The 17,410-nt window shown below is 37.9% G+C and overlaps 1 protein-coding gene across 6 annotated transcripts in view; it reads left to right on the plus strand.

Moving 5' to 3' along the window:
* The window catches only part of fam189a1 (family with sequence similarity 189 member A1), a 162,675-nt gene that overhangs the window by 68,151 nt on the left and 77,114 nt on the right, over positions 1-17,410 (plus strand). For 5 of the 6 annotated variants that reach the window (XM_041806165.1, XM_041806089.1, XM_041806211.1 and 2 more), the window contains one exon: positions 9,269-9,325. The exons of the other annotated variant lie outside the window; for it this stretch is intronic. In XM_041806165.1, the coding sequence (XP_041662099.1) occupies positions 9,269-9,325 (57 nt within the window). The remainder of the gene's footprint in view (positions 1-9,268; positions 9,326-17,410) is intronic. 6 annotated transcript variants of the gene reach the window in all.

Raw genomic sequence — 17,410 nt, forward strand, 5'->3', positions numbered from 1 at the left:
TTAATTGTCTACATAAATTCAGAGACAATAAATGCCTTCAATTAAATGAAAGTCTAAACCGTTAAGATTTGCTTAAAATGGACTAAAATGTTTGGAGTTTGTAAAACTAGATTGAAACTAAAAACATTCAGTTTGGATTGTGCAACAGAAGTCACAATGTGATTTTAACTACAGATGCAAGATGGTGGCCAAAGCAACAGTCGGATATTTTTGACATTGCGTTGAACATGTTATTAGATTTATTCAAAGTATGGACAAAAAATGGAAAAAACATACCAGACAGAAGAAAAGAGTCCTAAGTGGTTTCATTATATAGGCATCATTCACAGCGATTGCACAGCAGTCACCGCATATAAATAGCATCAGTCACGCCCACTTGCTTCTGGTGAATGTTCCTGAATATTACCTGCTGCAGTCACTCATCTACTCACGTGACTTCTTTTGATGCAGGCTAGCTGGAAATAAATCCAGAAAATAAGGACTGAAACATTTGTCCATTTGTGTTTACAAGTGCAGCCTACGATGTATAAGAATTTCATTCATTTTCAGTTTCTGATATGTCATAGTCTTGCTCAAGAACTATATATGGGAAGAACATAACATTTGACAAACTTTTTTATTATCTGTTAAAAATTAAATAAATACAAAACTAAGTACAGGTATGGAGTGTGTCAGTCAGTCAAATCAGTGATCCTCCGTTAGGATAAATGTCTCATGTGAAGGACTTTGCATAAACTTCGCAAAAGTGTCTGTTGGCCAGGAATGTTCAGAGTATTTCCAATCAGTCAGGAAGTCAACACTAAAAAATATCAGTGTAACAGTATGACTCATTTGTAGTGATCCTTAAGGGAACAGGCTCTGAAATAAGCTCCTTTCAGAATGTGCTGAATTTGACAGGGACCTGCATCATGATGGGAGCTCCATTCAACCTTGGTTGTGCTTTGTGCACTGCACCTCATTTCTGCTGCCAGGCTAGAGCACTCAGCAGAGAGGGAGAGAGAGAGGGGGGGCTTGTAACAGGACACAACCTCTCTGGACTCTTTGTCGCAGTGCCTGACACCAGTATAAAGAGGCTGACTGTTACCTGCAGTATCACAGAGTAACACAAGCTTCTGTCCTCTGCAGCTACTTTACACCAATGCTAAGCAGAGCAGACAAGGTAGAGATGCATTTAAAGACACAGTCTGATGTCTGCTGGACACAGATGCCTGCTCCATTGCACCATCTCCATCTCAGTTCCAGTGAAAACATTTACAACATAATAAAAGAAAAATAGTTAATTATGTGTAAACAATACAGAAATATTGGGTCACAGGATATTTGAAACTTTAGAGACAATATCTGCTCTTGCAAAAATATGCACAGCCTGTGAAGACAGTAGAGCATAAAGAGGCAGTTAGACGTTCGCACGCAGCTCAGACTGGCCGCAGATTGTCTCTTACAGTCACAACAGAGACAGGCAGGCAGGAACATAATAGTGCCTGATGGACAATTAGGTTTACAGAGTCTATTATGGTGTTATTAAAGCTTGACTGCAGATTTGGCCACCGCTGTAAACACATCATAGTCATGACAACTTGTCAGAAAAAGTGCACAAAGCAGAATATGTGATATTAAAACTGTTTTCCACATGGAGACAAAACATTAAATGGATGTAGTAACATCCATCAGAGGAAAGATTCAAAGCTCTCCTGCCAGCTGTCCTTAGTTTCATAAACTTCACCTCCTCCATTTTAACAGATGAGACGTTGGTCAAACTATAGAGTTCAAATACAAGTCAAAGACGTGTTGTTTTTTTATGCCACGAATGCTTTCAGAATGGCTACATATAATGATGCTGATTTATGTTCAAATGCTCATTTTTGTTTTGGCTGCATGCTATATTACACTATAGACAGTGGTTCTCATCTGGCGGGTCAGGACCCAAAAGTGGGACACGGAGCTGATTCCAGTGGGTCATGAATACTGTATGTCTCAGGAAAAATATTGTCAAAGTGTGTTTTATTGTTTTCTGTAGTTTAAACTTTTGATAGCAGAAAGGAAAGAACAAAGGTGCTTGATATATTTTTTTCTCACTTACTCTGGAATTGTCATTGTGAATTTACCTGAAATCTTTGAGGAATTTTCAGTGTAAACATTTTTTTAATGTCCCCTCACTTTTTGGGAGTTTTCTGTTGGCATTTTCCCCAGAAACTTTTGGTAATATTCTCCAGGACTTTTCCTTTAAACATGAAAAAATAGCAGGAACATTTTGGAATTTTCAACAGTAATTATAAGGACTTTCCCCTGAACCTTTCAGCAGTCTTTCAAGGAGATTTCCAGGAATATTTCAGGAATTTTCACTGAAAAAAATCAAGGATTTTTTGGGAACCTTCCTGAAAACTTTTGGGAATTGTATCTGGAATGAGTGTCAGAAACTTTTGGGAACCTTCTGTGACACTTTCCTGGAAATTCTACAGACAGCCTTGCCGCAGGCCGTTTATCTCTGATGGCCACTCCCACAGATCGTTCATCTGAGACAAGTGCTGCAATTTGCAGTTTTAGACCATTTTTTAAATTCAACTTTTTTCATAAACAAACTCTGGCAGTTACATTCATGATATAAACACATTGCAAACATTACAGACTGAGAAATAGTTCATAAATAAAACAGAGGAAAAAAAGAGCAGAGGTCTCATCTGGACTTAAGTTAGACCCATTTCAGAAGTAGTAGTACTTATCCATAAAGAACAACTGCTGCATTACATGAATACATATGTTTTTTAAGTAACATCTACCAGTGACAACAGATGGAAATCAGCCAGTGCCTATTAGCTGGCATATTTATAATCCTTTATCCTGTACTGGTGTTGTCCATTGATATGCACTGTCTCTTTTATATAAAGTATTATTTTCAATAGTCTATTCGTTGAGAAGGGCACACCATTCACGTGTTTATAGAGCAGGAATCATCAACTGGCGGCCCAGGGGCAACATCTGGCCCCCCACATCTTCCCATCTGGCCTCAAGAAAATGATCAAATTCAGAACGTGCAGAGGAAAAAATATGCCGTAGTATTTCGGGTACCATTTTTCAAAATAAACTCCTTACAGCTATTAAAGAAATTAAAAAAAAAAAAACTGAGATTGAAATGGTTTCATCAGGAATGACTTTATGTTTCATCCATTTTTCAGAAATCCCCTGTCAGCTGCTACTAGCAAACACAATTAACATTACGCATGTATGTCATTTATGTTATCTTACTACTTCAGGCATTTTAGGAGCGTAATTTTCCTGTCTGGTTTTTCACATATCAATACATAGCATGTTAGCATCAAACCAAGTGATGGAAAACATGAAAGCAATAGAAATATACAGCTAGAATATCTCAATCGGCCCCTTGTGGCTGCTGCAATGTAGGGACTGATCTTGCTGTAAGAGCCTAATAATTCTATATGTTCGCATTAAATGAAAAAAATTGTGTTAATTAGAACATGTGTGAAATTTCTTTATTCTATTACACAGGTCGCCCCCCTAAATTCCTGTATAGGAGAAAGCTGGCCCATGTACAGATGTAGTTGATGACCCCTGTTATAGAGGTTTGAATGATAGAGCTCTATGGTGCAGAGGTACATCAAGGTTTGCGAGGCTTACTGAGATACATATATTTATGCAAGTTGCAATTTGAAAGATGATTAAGAAACACAACCTTCAACCTTTAATCCAGTTCTCTCTACACCAGGCTTGTGTGTGTGAATGTGTTAGACCGTGCTGAGATAAAATATTGACATCTCCAGGGCCTTTGGGTATTCAGGTGAGTGAAAAAGTGTAAGATTGACTAGAGAGTGGAACAAGATGGAGAGGGAAATAGAAATGAGAAGGCTGGATTGAGAGCAGAGAAAGTGTGTAAGTGCAGAAATACACTGTGACTGTGTGGGCGCAGAGCTGGAGCAAGAAATACAGAGATGGAGTTTGATACAGAGAGAAATTAGAAAGGGAAGCAGGGCAAAACTGGAAGAGGGAGAGAGAGTAGATAGCAGGAAAGTCAGTGAGGAGGAGGAGGAGGAGGAGGAAGGTGGGCAAGATGGCTTGAAATGGGGAGAGCATGTTGGTGTTTAATGGAGGGTGAAGAAAGGTGAAAGGCAGAGAGAGGCCATGGAGAAACAGAGCACCAGAGGCTATGAGTACCCTTTGTTCACACACGTTTCCACGATACGAAAGGTTCACACCTACAGAAGCAGGCAACACCACACCCAGGGTGAAGCATGCAACAAAAATCAATATATGCTTTTTCTTCTAGTCTTAATATGACAACTAATTTAAAAACACATCTGCTGTGTGGACTGACATCCTTACCACAGATAAACATCAGCTCTCAGCATAGTTGCTTCATTTTAAATGAAACAGATGGATAAATGGCAAGACGGGAGCCATGAAAATTCAAGGGAAAAGTCTTCACAACAAGATGGATCCAGATAGCTCGAATTGTTTCATTTCAGCCAAGGCATCATGCTGCAGCATTACTGGTTCCAAGTGGATGGAGCACAAAATCAAAAGTAAATCAGTGCTAATGGATAAATCTGGAACATAAATAAGTCTAGAGTGGACATCACCAAATGGCAGGCCTAATATCTGAATCCAGACCCAGAAGCTGGCCCCAGGTTTATTGTAATGAGTTCTTGCATGGACGGTGCAGCTTTAGATGTTTATATATAGCCTGGTTAGGCACAGCTTCTCTTACCTTTACCATGGCTATTTCAACTGCCAGGAGGGTTACAGACCAATAAAGTTGTCCAAAATAATCTCATATGATGCCACTCAGCCAATCAAATCCTTATCCAGACCAGACGTTGTCAGTGAACATGATGAGTGTATGAAAGTATAGACAGCCCAGAGGAATTGAGAAAGTTTCAGAAACACAAGGAGAAATAGAGTCAAGGAAAAGTATTACAGTATGATCTTACAAGAGAAGAGAGACAGCGGAAAAGAGCTTTTCATCAAGGATGGAAAGACTCCAAGGAGGAGGACAGTGGACAAAATCGGGATGAGAGAGCTGGGGAGAGACATGCAGGAAAGTGCCAAGGGCCGGATTCAAACCCGGGCCGACCGTGTACATGGGGCACGCCTTAAAATACTAGGTTACCTGCACCCCAAAGCATACATCTTTTGAACACATCATATCTGAGGACACAGGAAATGAATAATCTAAGAGCTAATAGTATAGGTTTATACATACATGAAATATTCTGCCAATATTCAAACCAATATTGTGGCTATAAAAATCTGCCTATATCAGCTACAAATATTGACCTTACGAACAAATAACTTAGTGGGGTTTCAGACTGCATCAACAGTCCAAGTCTTTGTCTTTATTCATCATCAATACTTACATTTCGAAGTGGGTTTTAAGGATTGAAATGTGTTAATTTATTCACACTGAAACTTTAAATTGTGTGTTCTATGGACAGAACTTTTAGTTCTGAACTACATTTATGTATCAGTATAAATAACGACATGTTAGATATCTGCAAAAATCCAATATTGTGCATTCCTAGCTAAGATCCACCAAAAGTCCTGACACTCATTAACTGTCCATCAGCATACCAACAATGACACCTCCATGGCTGAGAGGAAAAGCCGAACACTCAAATGTCTATCTGAACTGGCAAGTCTGGAAGATTCAGGAGTTCTTTCCTGAAAATGAGTTCTTTTACTGAAAATGACTTTTGTCACCTCTGTAACAAATGTCAGAGAATTCAATGAAAACTAGTCATTTCTCAGTTGCTCTCATTTCTTAGCGAAAGTGTTAATTTTGTCAGCTGATTTGTGTTTAATCTTAGTCTTATTCTTTATAATAAGAAACTTTTCTATCGGGCCCTCCTTTGGCAGATTAAAATATTTTCAGGCACAATTTTTGCAGTCAACTTAATTTTATTTTTAGAGTTTACCACAACATTAAACCTGGAAATTTTTGAGTTTTAAAAATCTGACTCTCTGAAGATGAACAATTCCCTGAAAATAAAAACTTAATGAACATCTTTAAGATTTATACACCCAGTCCTGCAATAATTTCAGTGACAACTGTGGGCTTATTTGGTGCTACAGATCTTTTTTTGCATCTTGGGTGCAGCTGTAACACTGCCACTCTCAGTTCATTTTCAATATCCAGCTACGATTTGATTTTGCTTTGTAGAGGCAGCAGCCCTTTGCATCATGCACACACAGGTAGGCTGTTGAACAAGGAAAAATTGTGGCAAAGGCTTTTGTGCCTGGCTATTACTACTCCTTTTCCACTCCAATCCAGGATGCTGACAATGTGTTGGACTTGAACTGCAATAATATTGTTGTATCTGAGGTGACTTCAATAAAGGCCTCTTCTTCAGTGCTGAAGTCATCAGCAGGTGCTGCTTAGCCTGGCCTTTCCATGCCTCCCCTGTTAAGAGTGCACGCCCCCCTAGGGGCGCCCACGGCCCACTTTGGGAACCACTGTCGTATACACAGTGGACATTAAAATATTTTGAACGTGCAACAGTCCAACAATAACATTTTAGTCTTGTTTAAGTTTCCTAGGCAAAAACTGAACTTACTTTTTGTCAAAGTTTTATCACCAAAGATCACTTTTTTTTAGTAGTCCCTATTAAGCAAGTAGTTTTATAGCAGTAAGTGGTGATTGTGTAGTAATTTCTCAGGAATAAAGTGGTAATTGCCTAGGAATAAGTTTGCATTTTACCAAGTAATAACTCCTAAATATGGTAACATTGAGGACATATTTACCTAGAAATTACATTTTAATTATCAAGTAATTCCTCATAATATTATGGCAATTCTCTGCTAATTAGGTGGTGTTTTACCCTGACCCCAACCCCTAACCTGAGCTGTTACCCTACCCTTACCTTAAACCCTAATAACCCTAAAAAAATGGAAATTTTTAGGAAGGACTGACTTTAATTTCTTGGGACAAAATAAGATATAACCAAGAAATTATAAAGCAACTTACATGGAAAATTATCATCTTATTTCTACAAAATTGCCTGTAGTATACCACCTAATTACCAAAGAATTGTCATATTACGAAGGCAAGGGTTAGGGTTAGTAGAAAAGTTAGGGCAAGGGTAAAAACTCACCTCATTACCAGAGAATTTCCACAGTATTTTGAGGAATAACTTATTGCTATAAAATGACTAAGGGCCCACTAAATAAAGTGCTACCAGCCTTCACTGTGGAAAAAAAAGTAGTTGACTAATATTTTCAGTCATAGTTTTAGTCTATTAGAAATTAACTCTGCTTAGTAAGGCAAGGATTTTTCTTTATTTCATATTAATTTTTGTCTTGTGAAGCTTACTGTATACATTTGCATATTTAAACTTAGATATTAATGTTGTTTTTGGTGTTTTTAATGGCCTATTCTTTGTCTTCTTAGAGTGGTTTCCATGTAAGCTATTCATGGGTTTCTACAACACCCACACTCATGCTTTGTATTTACTCAGAGTGCTTTGTATTATTCTCTGTTATTGTGTTAATTGAATACATCAATGGGTGAAGTAAGACTTCACTTGCATGCTTAGAATAAATCTTTGCTTTATCAGTTGTGAAACAGCCTTTTCCAGTTTCAGAGAGCAGTGTTTCTGTTAATAAATTCTGTACATCCATTAATGTCTACCTACATGAACTTGGCAGATCTATAATAACAACACCTCACTACATCTGCTAAAGGGTTTTGTCACTTCAACAATAACATATGTTGTGTGTGGGAAGTGTTGGGTGAACAATGCTGTCTGTTTCAGTCTCCATTTTCTACAAAGGAATTGCTTAAGGAGTCTGGGAACACAAATGAATGGGGAAATGTAGCTCTGCTTTTAGATTTTACTATGTTGAGTTTTGTATAGCCCCATCAAACTACACGCCCATGTTGTATGATTGTTCTCGTCTGCTGTTAAAGGAAAACAGTCAGTGTAAAACCGAGCATTTGAACATGATGATGCTGTTGACAAAGAAATCCACATCCATACTGACACACAGGCGAGAAATCTGATGACAGATGGGCGCAGAATTGCTAAACAAGAGCGACAACTCCCACCTGATCTGTGTGTTTCAGCCTGCCATGTAGGGGAGGGTGTTTCAGTTCAGAGTGGATTTGTTAAAGGCATCACAGCAGTGAATCCCAAAATGACGATCTGCTGTTGTGTATCAGAGGGCATTTTGGGTTGTTTAACCATCTTACAGGCTACATACATGATCAAATAGCTAAACAGTATCCAAGACAATTTATATGGAAGTTAAACAAAGAGGGACTCTCTCATTTTAGAAATGGATGTTAATGCTAAACTAGGAGAGGGTGAGAAGGTCAAAGGTGAAGCAGAAAGTTGTTACTAAACTGTTAGAAATGTCTACAATAACTATTTCCTGTTGATAATTTTTTAGAAATGGAAGGTAGAGGGGTTGCATTTTCTTCAATATTTCAAGCACTTGAGTTATACTTTTTTAAATCAAAAATAAATGAAAGACTATATTTAGCTAGTCTTTTACATTCTTGCATTGCTTTGAGTTTTATGCTAATGTTTCATATCAGTTAACTTAATTTAGATAAGAGGCAGGTATAACATTGACTTTGTTTTAGTCCCTCGTCATCACACTATTTGTGATAGTAGCTGTTTACTGAGACTGATAATACCGTCTTCACACCGTGTCCTAACAGCATTCAAGCATCAGATCACGTTACGCATCACATGCTCACTGTCTGCTCTGCACCCATTAAATATTCAACTCTTTTGAATTTAAATTTTCCCCTTTAATAAAAGGCATCATGCACTTTTATTTTCCTGCAGGAGAAACAGAAGTGTCTTTGCACGGACAAGCTTTTGACAGCGCTGAGCTGAATAGTTTTGTCTCTGTGTCAGGGCACAACATGTGAATCACAGATATGGATTTTTTTTATTTTATGTTGTTTTTATTATTTAAGCCTCACTGCAGTCAAGAATCTTATTTACTAGAGTGTTTTGGCCAAGAGAGGCAAAAACAACAGACTTACAGATGTGACACAAGACTGTTACAAACACAGTTCAACCAATCCTGAGTCACAGAGCACAATGTCATCAGTCAAAAACATCTACAACTTGATGCATCGTCCTCCAATACCTTCAATCTGCTTTTAAAAAGGTTTTAAAGAGGCCGGACACAAAGTGTCTTGCAGCAGATTCCAGGCTGCAGGAGCAGCGTACATGAAACTCCTTTTACCCATATTATTACTGAACCAGACTTATTCACCTGCTCCCTCTGTGTCCTCTCACAGGTGCTGCTCTCTGGACTGATCGGAGTGGTGTCATGGAAGAGGCCGCTCTCTCTTGTGGTGAGTGTCTGAACGCCCACAACCATCTATTAATATGTCAGCTCTGCACAAAGCAGTAGTACTCAAGAGGCTGTCTTTTATTATGATGTTGGAGATGTGACATACGAGACATGTGCCTACATATTCAAACAGATGCTTTGTTCTTGTCATGTTAGAACGAACGCATGATGATAAGTAGACTCCGCTCTAGAATACAGATCATGATGAAGCATTAGTCTTCATTAACCACTGTGTATGATCAGCCTAAGATGAATACAAGCAGTCTTAAAGCTGTTGCTTCTGCATGTTAACACCAAGTGACCTCATTGCTGGTCACACTTTGGTTTAGTTTTCGTGAAAGCCACTGTGACTGTCTGTTAAGGGCATGGCGAGGTTGTGTTAAAAATCCTGAGATCACAGCTCCAGTGTTTGTATGTTTTAAAGCCGCTGACCTGAAAACCATAGGACCAAAGTCAGTCAGAAGTCTTACTGGTTTCCACTTTTCTTTCTCTCTGCTTGCAAAGATGGAAAATCAATGAACTGTTGCTCAGTTCAAACACAAACATCACGATTCAGGATCAAAATCTTTGTGCTGTCATGTTCTCTCTGAACTCAGGCCAGGATCTGAATTCATCCAACAGCTGAAGGAGATAACTTTGTATAATAAACAGCGTTCTTATTTCTAATAATAACTAATATCTATACTAGACAAGAAAGGTACATTAGAACAGTGTTTTATATAGTGGTGAAGCCCTCCATATTCTTCTTTCAGACAGACTCAGCATATTTTGGATATTCTTCTCATACCCAATTATGTTGATGTCATCAACTGGTTGCAGTTTTCTTTTAGCTCTTCACAGCATACCAAGTCTTTGCTTGCCCCTGTATCAAGTTTTTGGAAACTTGGTGTTAGCTTCAAATTCAAAACAATGAAACTCTACAGTTTTAACATTTGAAATGTTGTCTTTTTGATATTTTAATTAAAAATAGAGTCTGAATGTTTTGCAGTTTTTATATCATTCATCACAGCATTTCGTCTGTTTTGAATTTTGGGTTATTAAAACTACTTTATATCTTTTATTATATGGTTAAAAAAAAAACTTTTCTTCATTATGTTTTATAACTCCAGTATGGTCTATATCTTCTATAACATTTTTTTCCTTTTTTATTATATCTGTTGATGTTTTTGTTAAACATTTTTTGGTGTTTTCCATGTTTCCCCAGAAGACAGACTACTGAAACACACAAACAAACACACGATTTTATCAAAACAACAGATTTCTCAAGGTTTGGGGGCCACTGGAAACATTTGTAAAAATGTGCATACAGCCAGTCAAATCATGACTCACAATTTGGATCAGTTGTGGTTATTTTTACTGTTTAGTACTTTAAAAAAAAAAAATCTGTAGGAAGGGGAACCTTAGCCTTCCACTAATAGTGATTATAATAATAATACAGACCTAGTCATTTGCTAATTGGTCAGGTTGTTAGCTTGTTAAAGCTTGTATTTACTTTATCTTTACTGACACACAAAGACACAAACATACACACACATAAATACTCCTCTCTGCCTGCAGAATGCACATGTTTCTCCTCTCTCCTGCTTGTTTTTTGATGGACATAAAAGACACAAAGTGGGGGAAAGATCATGGATTTTGCTCTTAGCTCTTACCTGAAAACAGAAGTTTGGTTCTGTCTGAGATTTTATTAGAGAGAATAGACCGAGGTTATAAAAAGTTACATAACTTTTGAACCATAAATCGTAGCCTTATTGTGTCCTAAAGCCAGCTGTCGTGTTGTTCCAGTGGCGTACTGCACAGATCCTGTGGTCTGATCAGTTCATGATGGAGAGGGAGAGAGACAGAGAGCCTGTGATGTGGTCTTCTGTCTCACTGCAGACAGAAACTGCTTTGAATAAAAACACAGAAACAGCCAATACAAAAAAGTGCAAGGAATTTTTTACAGTGTCAATGTTCTGAAGATTTCCTGTCACAGAATTATTATTTTTTCACTTTTAGGTCACTAAGAAATGGAAAACAAGTTTATGCAACAAAGTCTTAGTCATTATTGTTTACTGTGTGTAACACATAAAAAGCTTCGAGTTTTGATTTCAGTTTATTTTTTTCTTTTGGTTTTATAGTCCCCTAACTTTTATAGAATTAAAGTGACATTACTACAGCACACATATTCTTAAAGTCCATGTTGACCTGAAAAAAGGAAAGTCTAGATCTTGACTGTGCACCACAGGGCTGATGTTTTACAAGCTTTTGAAGACAATAAGTCCAGGTGAGACAAAATGAGTAGCTTCAGGCTTGAAAGATTAAAGACAGCTGAAGCTGACTGAGTGCTGCTGTAGCATGCAGCTCCGTACAAAAGCAGGTGAAATAATCATCACGCAGCAAAACAAATAAAAAATCACATTCTGTTGCCAACGCTTTTGATAATAACAATTATAATATAAACTATCTTTCTATATAAATATATATCATGAAATCCACCATGACTTTTATAGATTTTGCTGATTGTTATTGCAGCCCTAGATGAAACCTATTAAAGAATAATTTCTCAGTGATTAAATTATTTATAATATGCTTAATCCTAGCAAAACTGACCAATGAGAGGAAAGGGGTAATGCTGTCAGTCATATTGGTCACTCTTACCTTTTTCCTTATTGGGTAATTTTAATTTAAATCATATGTTTTTAATATCCAGGAAACTAACAATAATCCTTTGAATTTATAATGTCTATTGTCCTTTGCTGCAAAAACTAGACTGCCTTGAATATCAGGATATATCACTGCATGAAACATGACTGCAAACAAATCCAATCACTGCCATATTTGTGTTATTTGTTCTTCAAAAAGGAAAGGGTGGAACATCTTATTTTATTTTTGAAACAAATGTATATTAGAGGCTAGTATGAAGAAATACATTTTGTTTTAACCTATGCATTATTCATCATGCCGACAATATATTTTTTTGTATTAAGTTGAAGTATTTCTCAACAAACAAAAGTAGAAAACTTTGAAATTAGATTTTACTTAAGAAAAAGTCAACCTTTTATGATAAACACAGACCCTGGTCTTGCAGTGTTTATGAATATCTAAGTGGTGACATGGTTTACTTCTTCTCAGGAGATGCAGGAAATCTTTTTCTGCCATAACACAGGCTGAAACCTCTAATTGACTGTCATGTAGTTCATGTTGTAGCCCACACTCCCCTAGGTATGGTGTTTTTTCCTTCTTTGTACTGCAAAAAGAAACACAAATGCATTCTGGTTTTTACTTGTGACTGCAGATGATGATCTAAATCTGCATATCTTTCATTCTCTCCCTGTCTTTACAGCACAAAAAGCCCCTGCCCAATTTTATTTCATGCTTTCTGAATGTCATAAATAATCTCATCTCATCTCTGCTGCCTTACCACATCATGTCGCACCCCTCCACTCTAACTACAAATCACTTGTCTCGCTCCCTTTAGTTTTATCACCTTGCTTCCCTGCTCTACATTCCTGCATCCTCTTTCTTCACGTTTCTATCCTCTCTCCTTTCCTCCCCTTTGTGTAATGTTAAACCAGAGAAAGAGATCTGAATCTTTTATAGCCTGAGGGGATCAAAGAAAATATCCCATCATTGAGGTTTGAGTAGAAATTGGTCACACATTGAGCACTTAAAAAGAGTGAAAATCCTCTTTCTTCTCTTTCCTTAAAAAGCATGACTAATTTACCGGAATAGTCCTGCCAGGATGAAGAGATGTCAGTCTGTGACCACTCGAAGCAAATATCTGGTGTGGTTTTGTAACTGTAGCATGCAATGTTTAGTCCTCACAGTCAAGCACCACCATATCTGGCCTGGACCCAGCGATGACTGGCAGGTGACTAATACACCGGCTGGACGCTCTCAGGCCTGGCAGCGCAGCACCAACCCATCTGTGAACTGTGGGTGGCCCTGATCTGCATCATGAGCTTAATAACTGGAGATTCTCCAAACCATTTTAGCTAGAGTGGTAAACAAGCCGTTGTCTTATAGCTAGCTGACTCATTTTAGATAGGTCTCTTATTAAAGAAAGCGTAAGGTTTAGGTTTATTATATAAATGATCCCTTTAAGATAATTATATAATGGGGCAGTTTGGGATTTTAATCTAACAGGCAGTAAAGAGCAGGGATTATCTTTTGATTAAATCAGTCAGATTAGAGAAATATGGAGGTATTTTACTGACCTATACCTGTGTTTTTCAAAGTGTGTGTCTCTAGTGGACGCTAGAAAGTCACAGAAACTTGGAGGGAAAAGGAAGAAGAAAATGTTTAAAATCAAACTGTAACTTGTGAAAACAGCACTTTAATGTCTCTTTAGGTATAACTAATCATGCATGCAGAAACATACGCATTTGGTGTGCAGTTCAAGTCCAGCCACAAATTCTCCATTAGATTGATGACTGAGCTTTGACTCACCCACTCCAGAACATTCATCTTGTTGTCTTTAAACCATTTCTGTGTAGCTCTGGCTGTATGATTCAGGCCATCATCTTGCAGACAAATCTTCTTCCAAGACTAAAAAGATTGTCTTCCAGGATTTTCCTAAATTTCGCTGCATTCATTTTACTCTCTACCTTTTCAAGCCTTCGAGGGCCAGCTGCTGAGAAGCATCCCCACAGCATGATGCTGCCACCACCGAGCCTCACAGTGAGGATGGTGCGTTTGTGGTAAAGTGTATGGTTTCTGCCAAACATGGCGTCTTGTCTGATGGCCAAAGAGGTACTGAATGTGTTCTCTGTAGAATGAATTGTTCTCAGAAGCCTACTTTTTTGCTGATCTACTGATGTCTCCTCTTATCACTTCCAGAAATATTTTAACCAGTTGCAAAGCACAGTGTTTATTGCTAAATCTGTGAAAATGTGACTATTTATTATGTTTGTAAATGAATGTACTGTATGTGTGTAAAAGACAGCAACTTCCTGTCAGCCTGTCCAATCAGGATGCTTCAGTTTCTTCTGCAGTTGTTTTCTTTGCTATAGTGACCACCAAGACAAAGATCAACAAGAGACAAGATAGTATCTGTCAGTTTGGAAAGGAAAATAGTCCTTTATGGTCCAAATACGACATGCATACAAATTTTGAATTGGTTTTACAGAGACAGTTTATAGTGATAGTTTCTTTTGAGTGTTTATAGAAAGTTGCATTTTTTTTCTCTTGATAGACAATGCCTGGGTGTGATTTTTATGAAGCTCTATGAGATTCAGTTTCCATTTTGTTTTTTTACTTGGTCTACTGACCATATAACTTTTGATACATTCATTTGACATCCTTGCAGAATACATACTCTGATAGTTGAGAATGTCCTGAAAAAATAGATGTCTATAACTTGATTGTGCTTTAAAGGGTTGTAGATAGGATGGAGACGGAGAGAGGGGAATGAAATGTGGGAAAGGAGCCACCAGTCACATTTGAACCTAGCCCACTGCTTCAAGGACAACAGCCTCTAGACATGGGGTTTACAAACTACCCACAAGACCACTGGTGCCCCTATTACATTATGTTTAATATCTCTCACTGCTGTGTATTTGCATAGAAGTATTACAGAGGCAGGTTTGAGTTATAAATAGAAAATGGAAGACAGCAGAAAATAGACATACTGGGGAAAATGGGAGACGGGCTGTGACATATCACACTCAAGTCAGTACATGACCCCTCAGGAAGTATTTGGAAGGATGGAGATGAATGTTTCTTATGCCAGAGTGAAATAAACAGGTATGCTATTGTGAGAACAGTAGATGTTTTGGATATTTTAATATTCTGTCTTACCCAAACTTTCCTTTTAAACTCCACATAAAACATATACTGATATATTTTTGCTCCACTGAATGAGAAAACTCTGTGTGGAAGGAGGAAATCCCTGTTTTCTACTTTATCTGACATTACTGAGCATACACATTGTATTTTTTATTTTTTACCCAGTCAAGTTTGCTGCGCCAACACCACTGCAGATTCACTCAGGATTATTCAGACGCAGGAAAAAGGCGAGCCTTCCTGCAGTCCTGTGCTGTTTGTGACTGTGATGGATTATGTGTTTAGAGAGAGACGGAGAATGAGTCAGGAGAGGAAATCGTCTGTCCTGCCAAGAAACAGGATAGAGATAGTCTGCAGTTCAGAGTTTGTCTCAACAACTGTCTTTAGTGTGTTTACAGTGTTAGTACATACATAGGACAGACCTCTACATGCTTACATGTGATGTACATTTATCTCTGTTGTAATCAGTAAATCCAACACAGAAGTTTGATGCACCAGAACATGATCACCTTTATTTGTGCTACCTCTTGTGAAAATTTCAACAGGGAAAGATGAGTCAGATACAAGCTAAGAATTATTTATTGTAGCCAGTTGGCTGTCAGCTGTCCAGGGAATGTATCTAAAGGGAAAAGATAGCACAGTCCATTACAATTAAAAAAAAAAACCTACACAAGGAGCAAAGAGAAAGAGAAGGCTGATACTATTGTCATGTTTATGGGAAAACAGAAAGCTAGAATCTGTAGGCAATTTGGCCAGCTTTGAATTAAGACTGGGGGCAGGTGAGGGACACTCTTTTATAATCATCTCTGTAGCATCATATATGTTGTTATCTTCATTATTCATCCCAACAAAAATAAATATTTAAAATAATCTTTATACCTTAAACATGATGTGGAAAGCAGTAAAACTGGTCTATTCCTTGAACCTTTAGGTGCTTATAAAGGATTTTGTCTGATATTCAACACTACAATTTAATGGAAAAGGACTTTAAATTGGTTGATATTTTTTTAAATGGTGATACTTTTAGAAATAACTCTTTATTGTGTCAATAGTGCATCAGCATATTCCAAACTTTCATCCAACTTTTTGCCAGTATCATAAATGTTGAGGTATTCATCTGATTGTATATGCCGTTTTAGCTGTGTTCTCTTTTTAAGATCTTGGCTGATGTAAACTTAAGTTTCATTCATAAAGAGAAAACATCAATGATCTTCTGCTGTGCTGACCTCTCTCTGTAAGTCCCTGGATTGACTTGTAGCCTGAAGAGATTTTAATAATGGAAAGGTAGAGCACTCTCAAGGTGAAACAGTCAGTGCACTTGTGAGGTGTCAGACAGAGAGAAAGTTTAACATGTGCAGCTACTTTACATTCATGTTTTCACAGGGATAAAAGAACGAGTTGTCCTCTAGTGACAGAGCAAAGGACCAGAGCAGAGCAGTGAAGGCAAACTACTGTCTGAATGGCACACAGTGAAATCCTGCAACACTGTCTGCCTTCAGATTAGCAAGATTCTTTGTCAGCTGTGAGGCAGATCCATCTTGTGGGTTTCAAGCTGATATGCATACTCCTGGTCAGAGAATGATAATTCGTTGATATTATTCTGCTTCTCCTCTTATTCAAAAAGAGGAGGGGAGGGGAGGGATCTAGGCAAGGGGTAGTTGGCTAAATCTTAATACTATAATTGGTGTCTGTCTCACTTTGCAAACATGTTTGAATGTGTGACTGTCTCTGTGCAGCCAAATGGTGTGATACTCTGTTAATGCTCAAAAAAAAAGTGCACCTGTAAAACTTTGTTACTGAGTCAAAAGTCACAGCTTTGATGCTCCTCTTATCGTGTTGTTGGCCTATCACCGTACATACACACTGGCGCAGAGATGCTGAGCCATTATGCAGCTATTTTGGGAAAAAAACACCCCTTTGCTTGTAAATAGCATTCCATCCTTTATCCTAATGATGAGGACAGTGATAGCACGGTGTAAATAGACTAAAGATTAGTCTGCTATCTGTGAGGGCTGATGTAAGGGTGCTACAGTTTTTATCACACACAAACTTTCCAGAGGTCAGGAAAGGACTCCACCTCTGTATGAGTTTGAAGGAAATGATGATAGATGATGTGCAGAAAAGATCAGTAAATACTTCTTTGATATTGCCATATATGATTTGTTGCTGTGGTTGGCCTATGTTGAATATGAGAGACAGAATGTTTTTCCAATCACCCTTCAAGATGCACTTGCAGAACACTCTGATGAAACACATCACAGAAGGCATATGGAGAAATTGAAAATGCTAGACTTTCTGTCAAGGTTGTGAGGCGTCTCAG

Source organism: Cheilinus undulatus, linkage group 1, assembly GCF_018320785.1.
Source record: "Cheilinus undulatus linkage group 1, ASM1832078v1, whole genome shotgun sequence".
Taxonomy (NCBI): domain Eukaryota; kingdom Metazoa; phylum Chordata; class Actinopteri; order Labriformes; family Labridae; genus Cheilinus; species Cheilinus undulatus.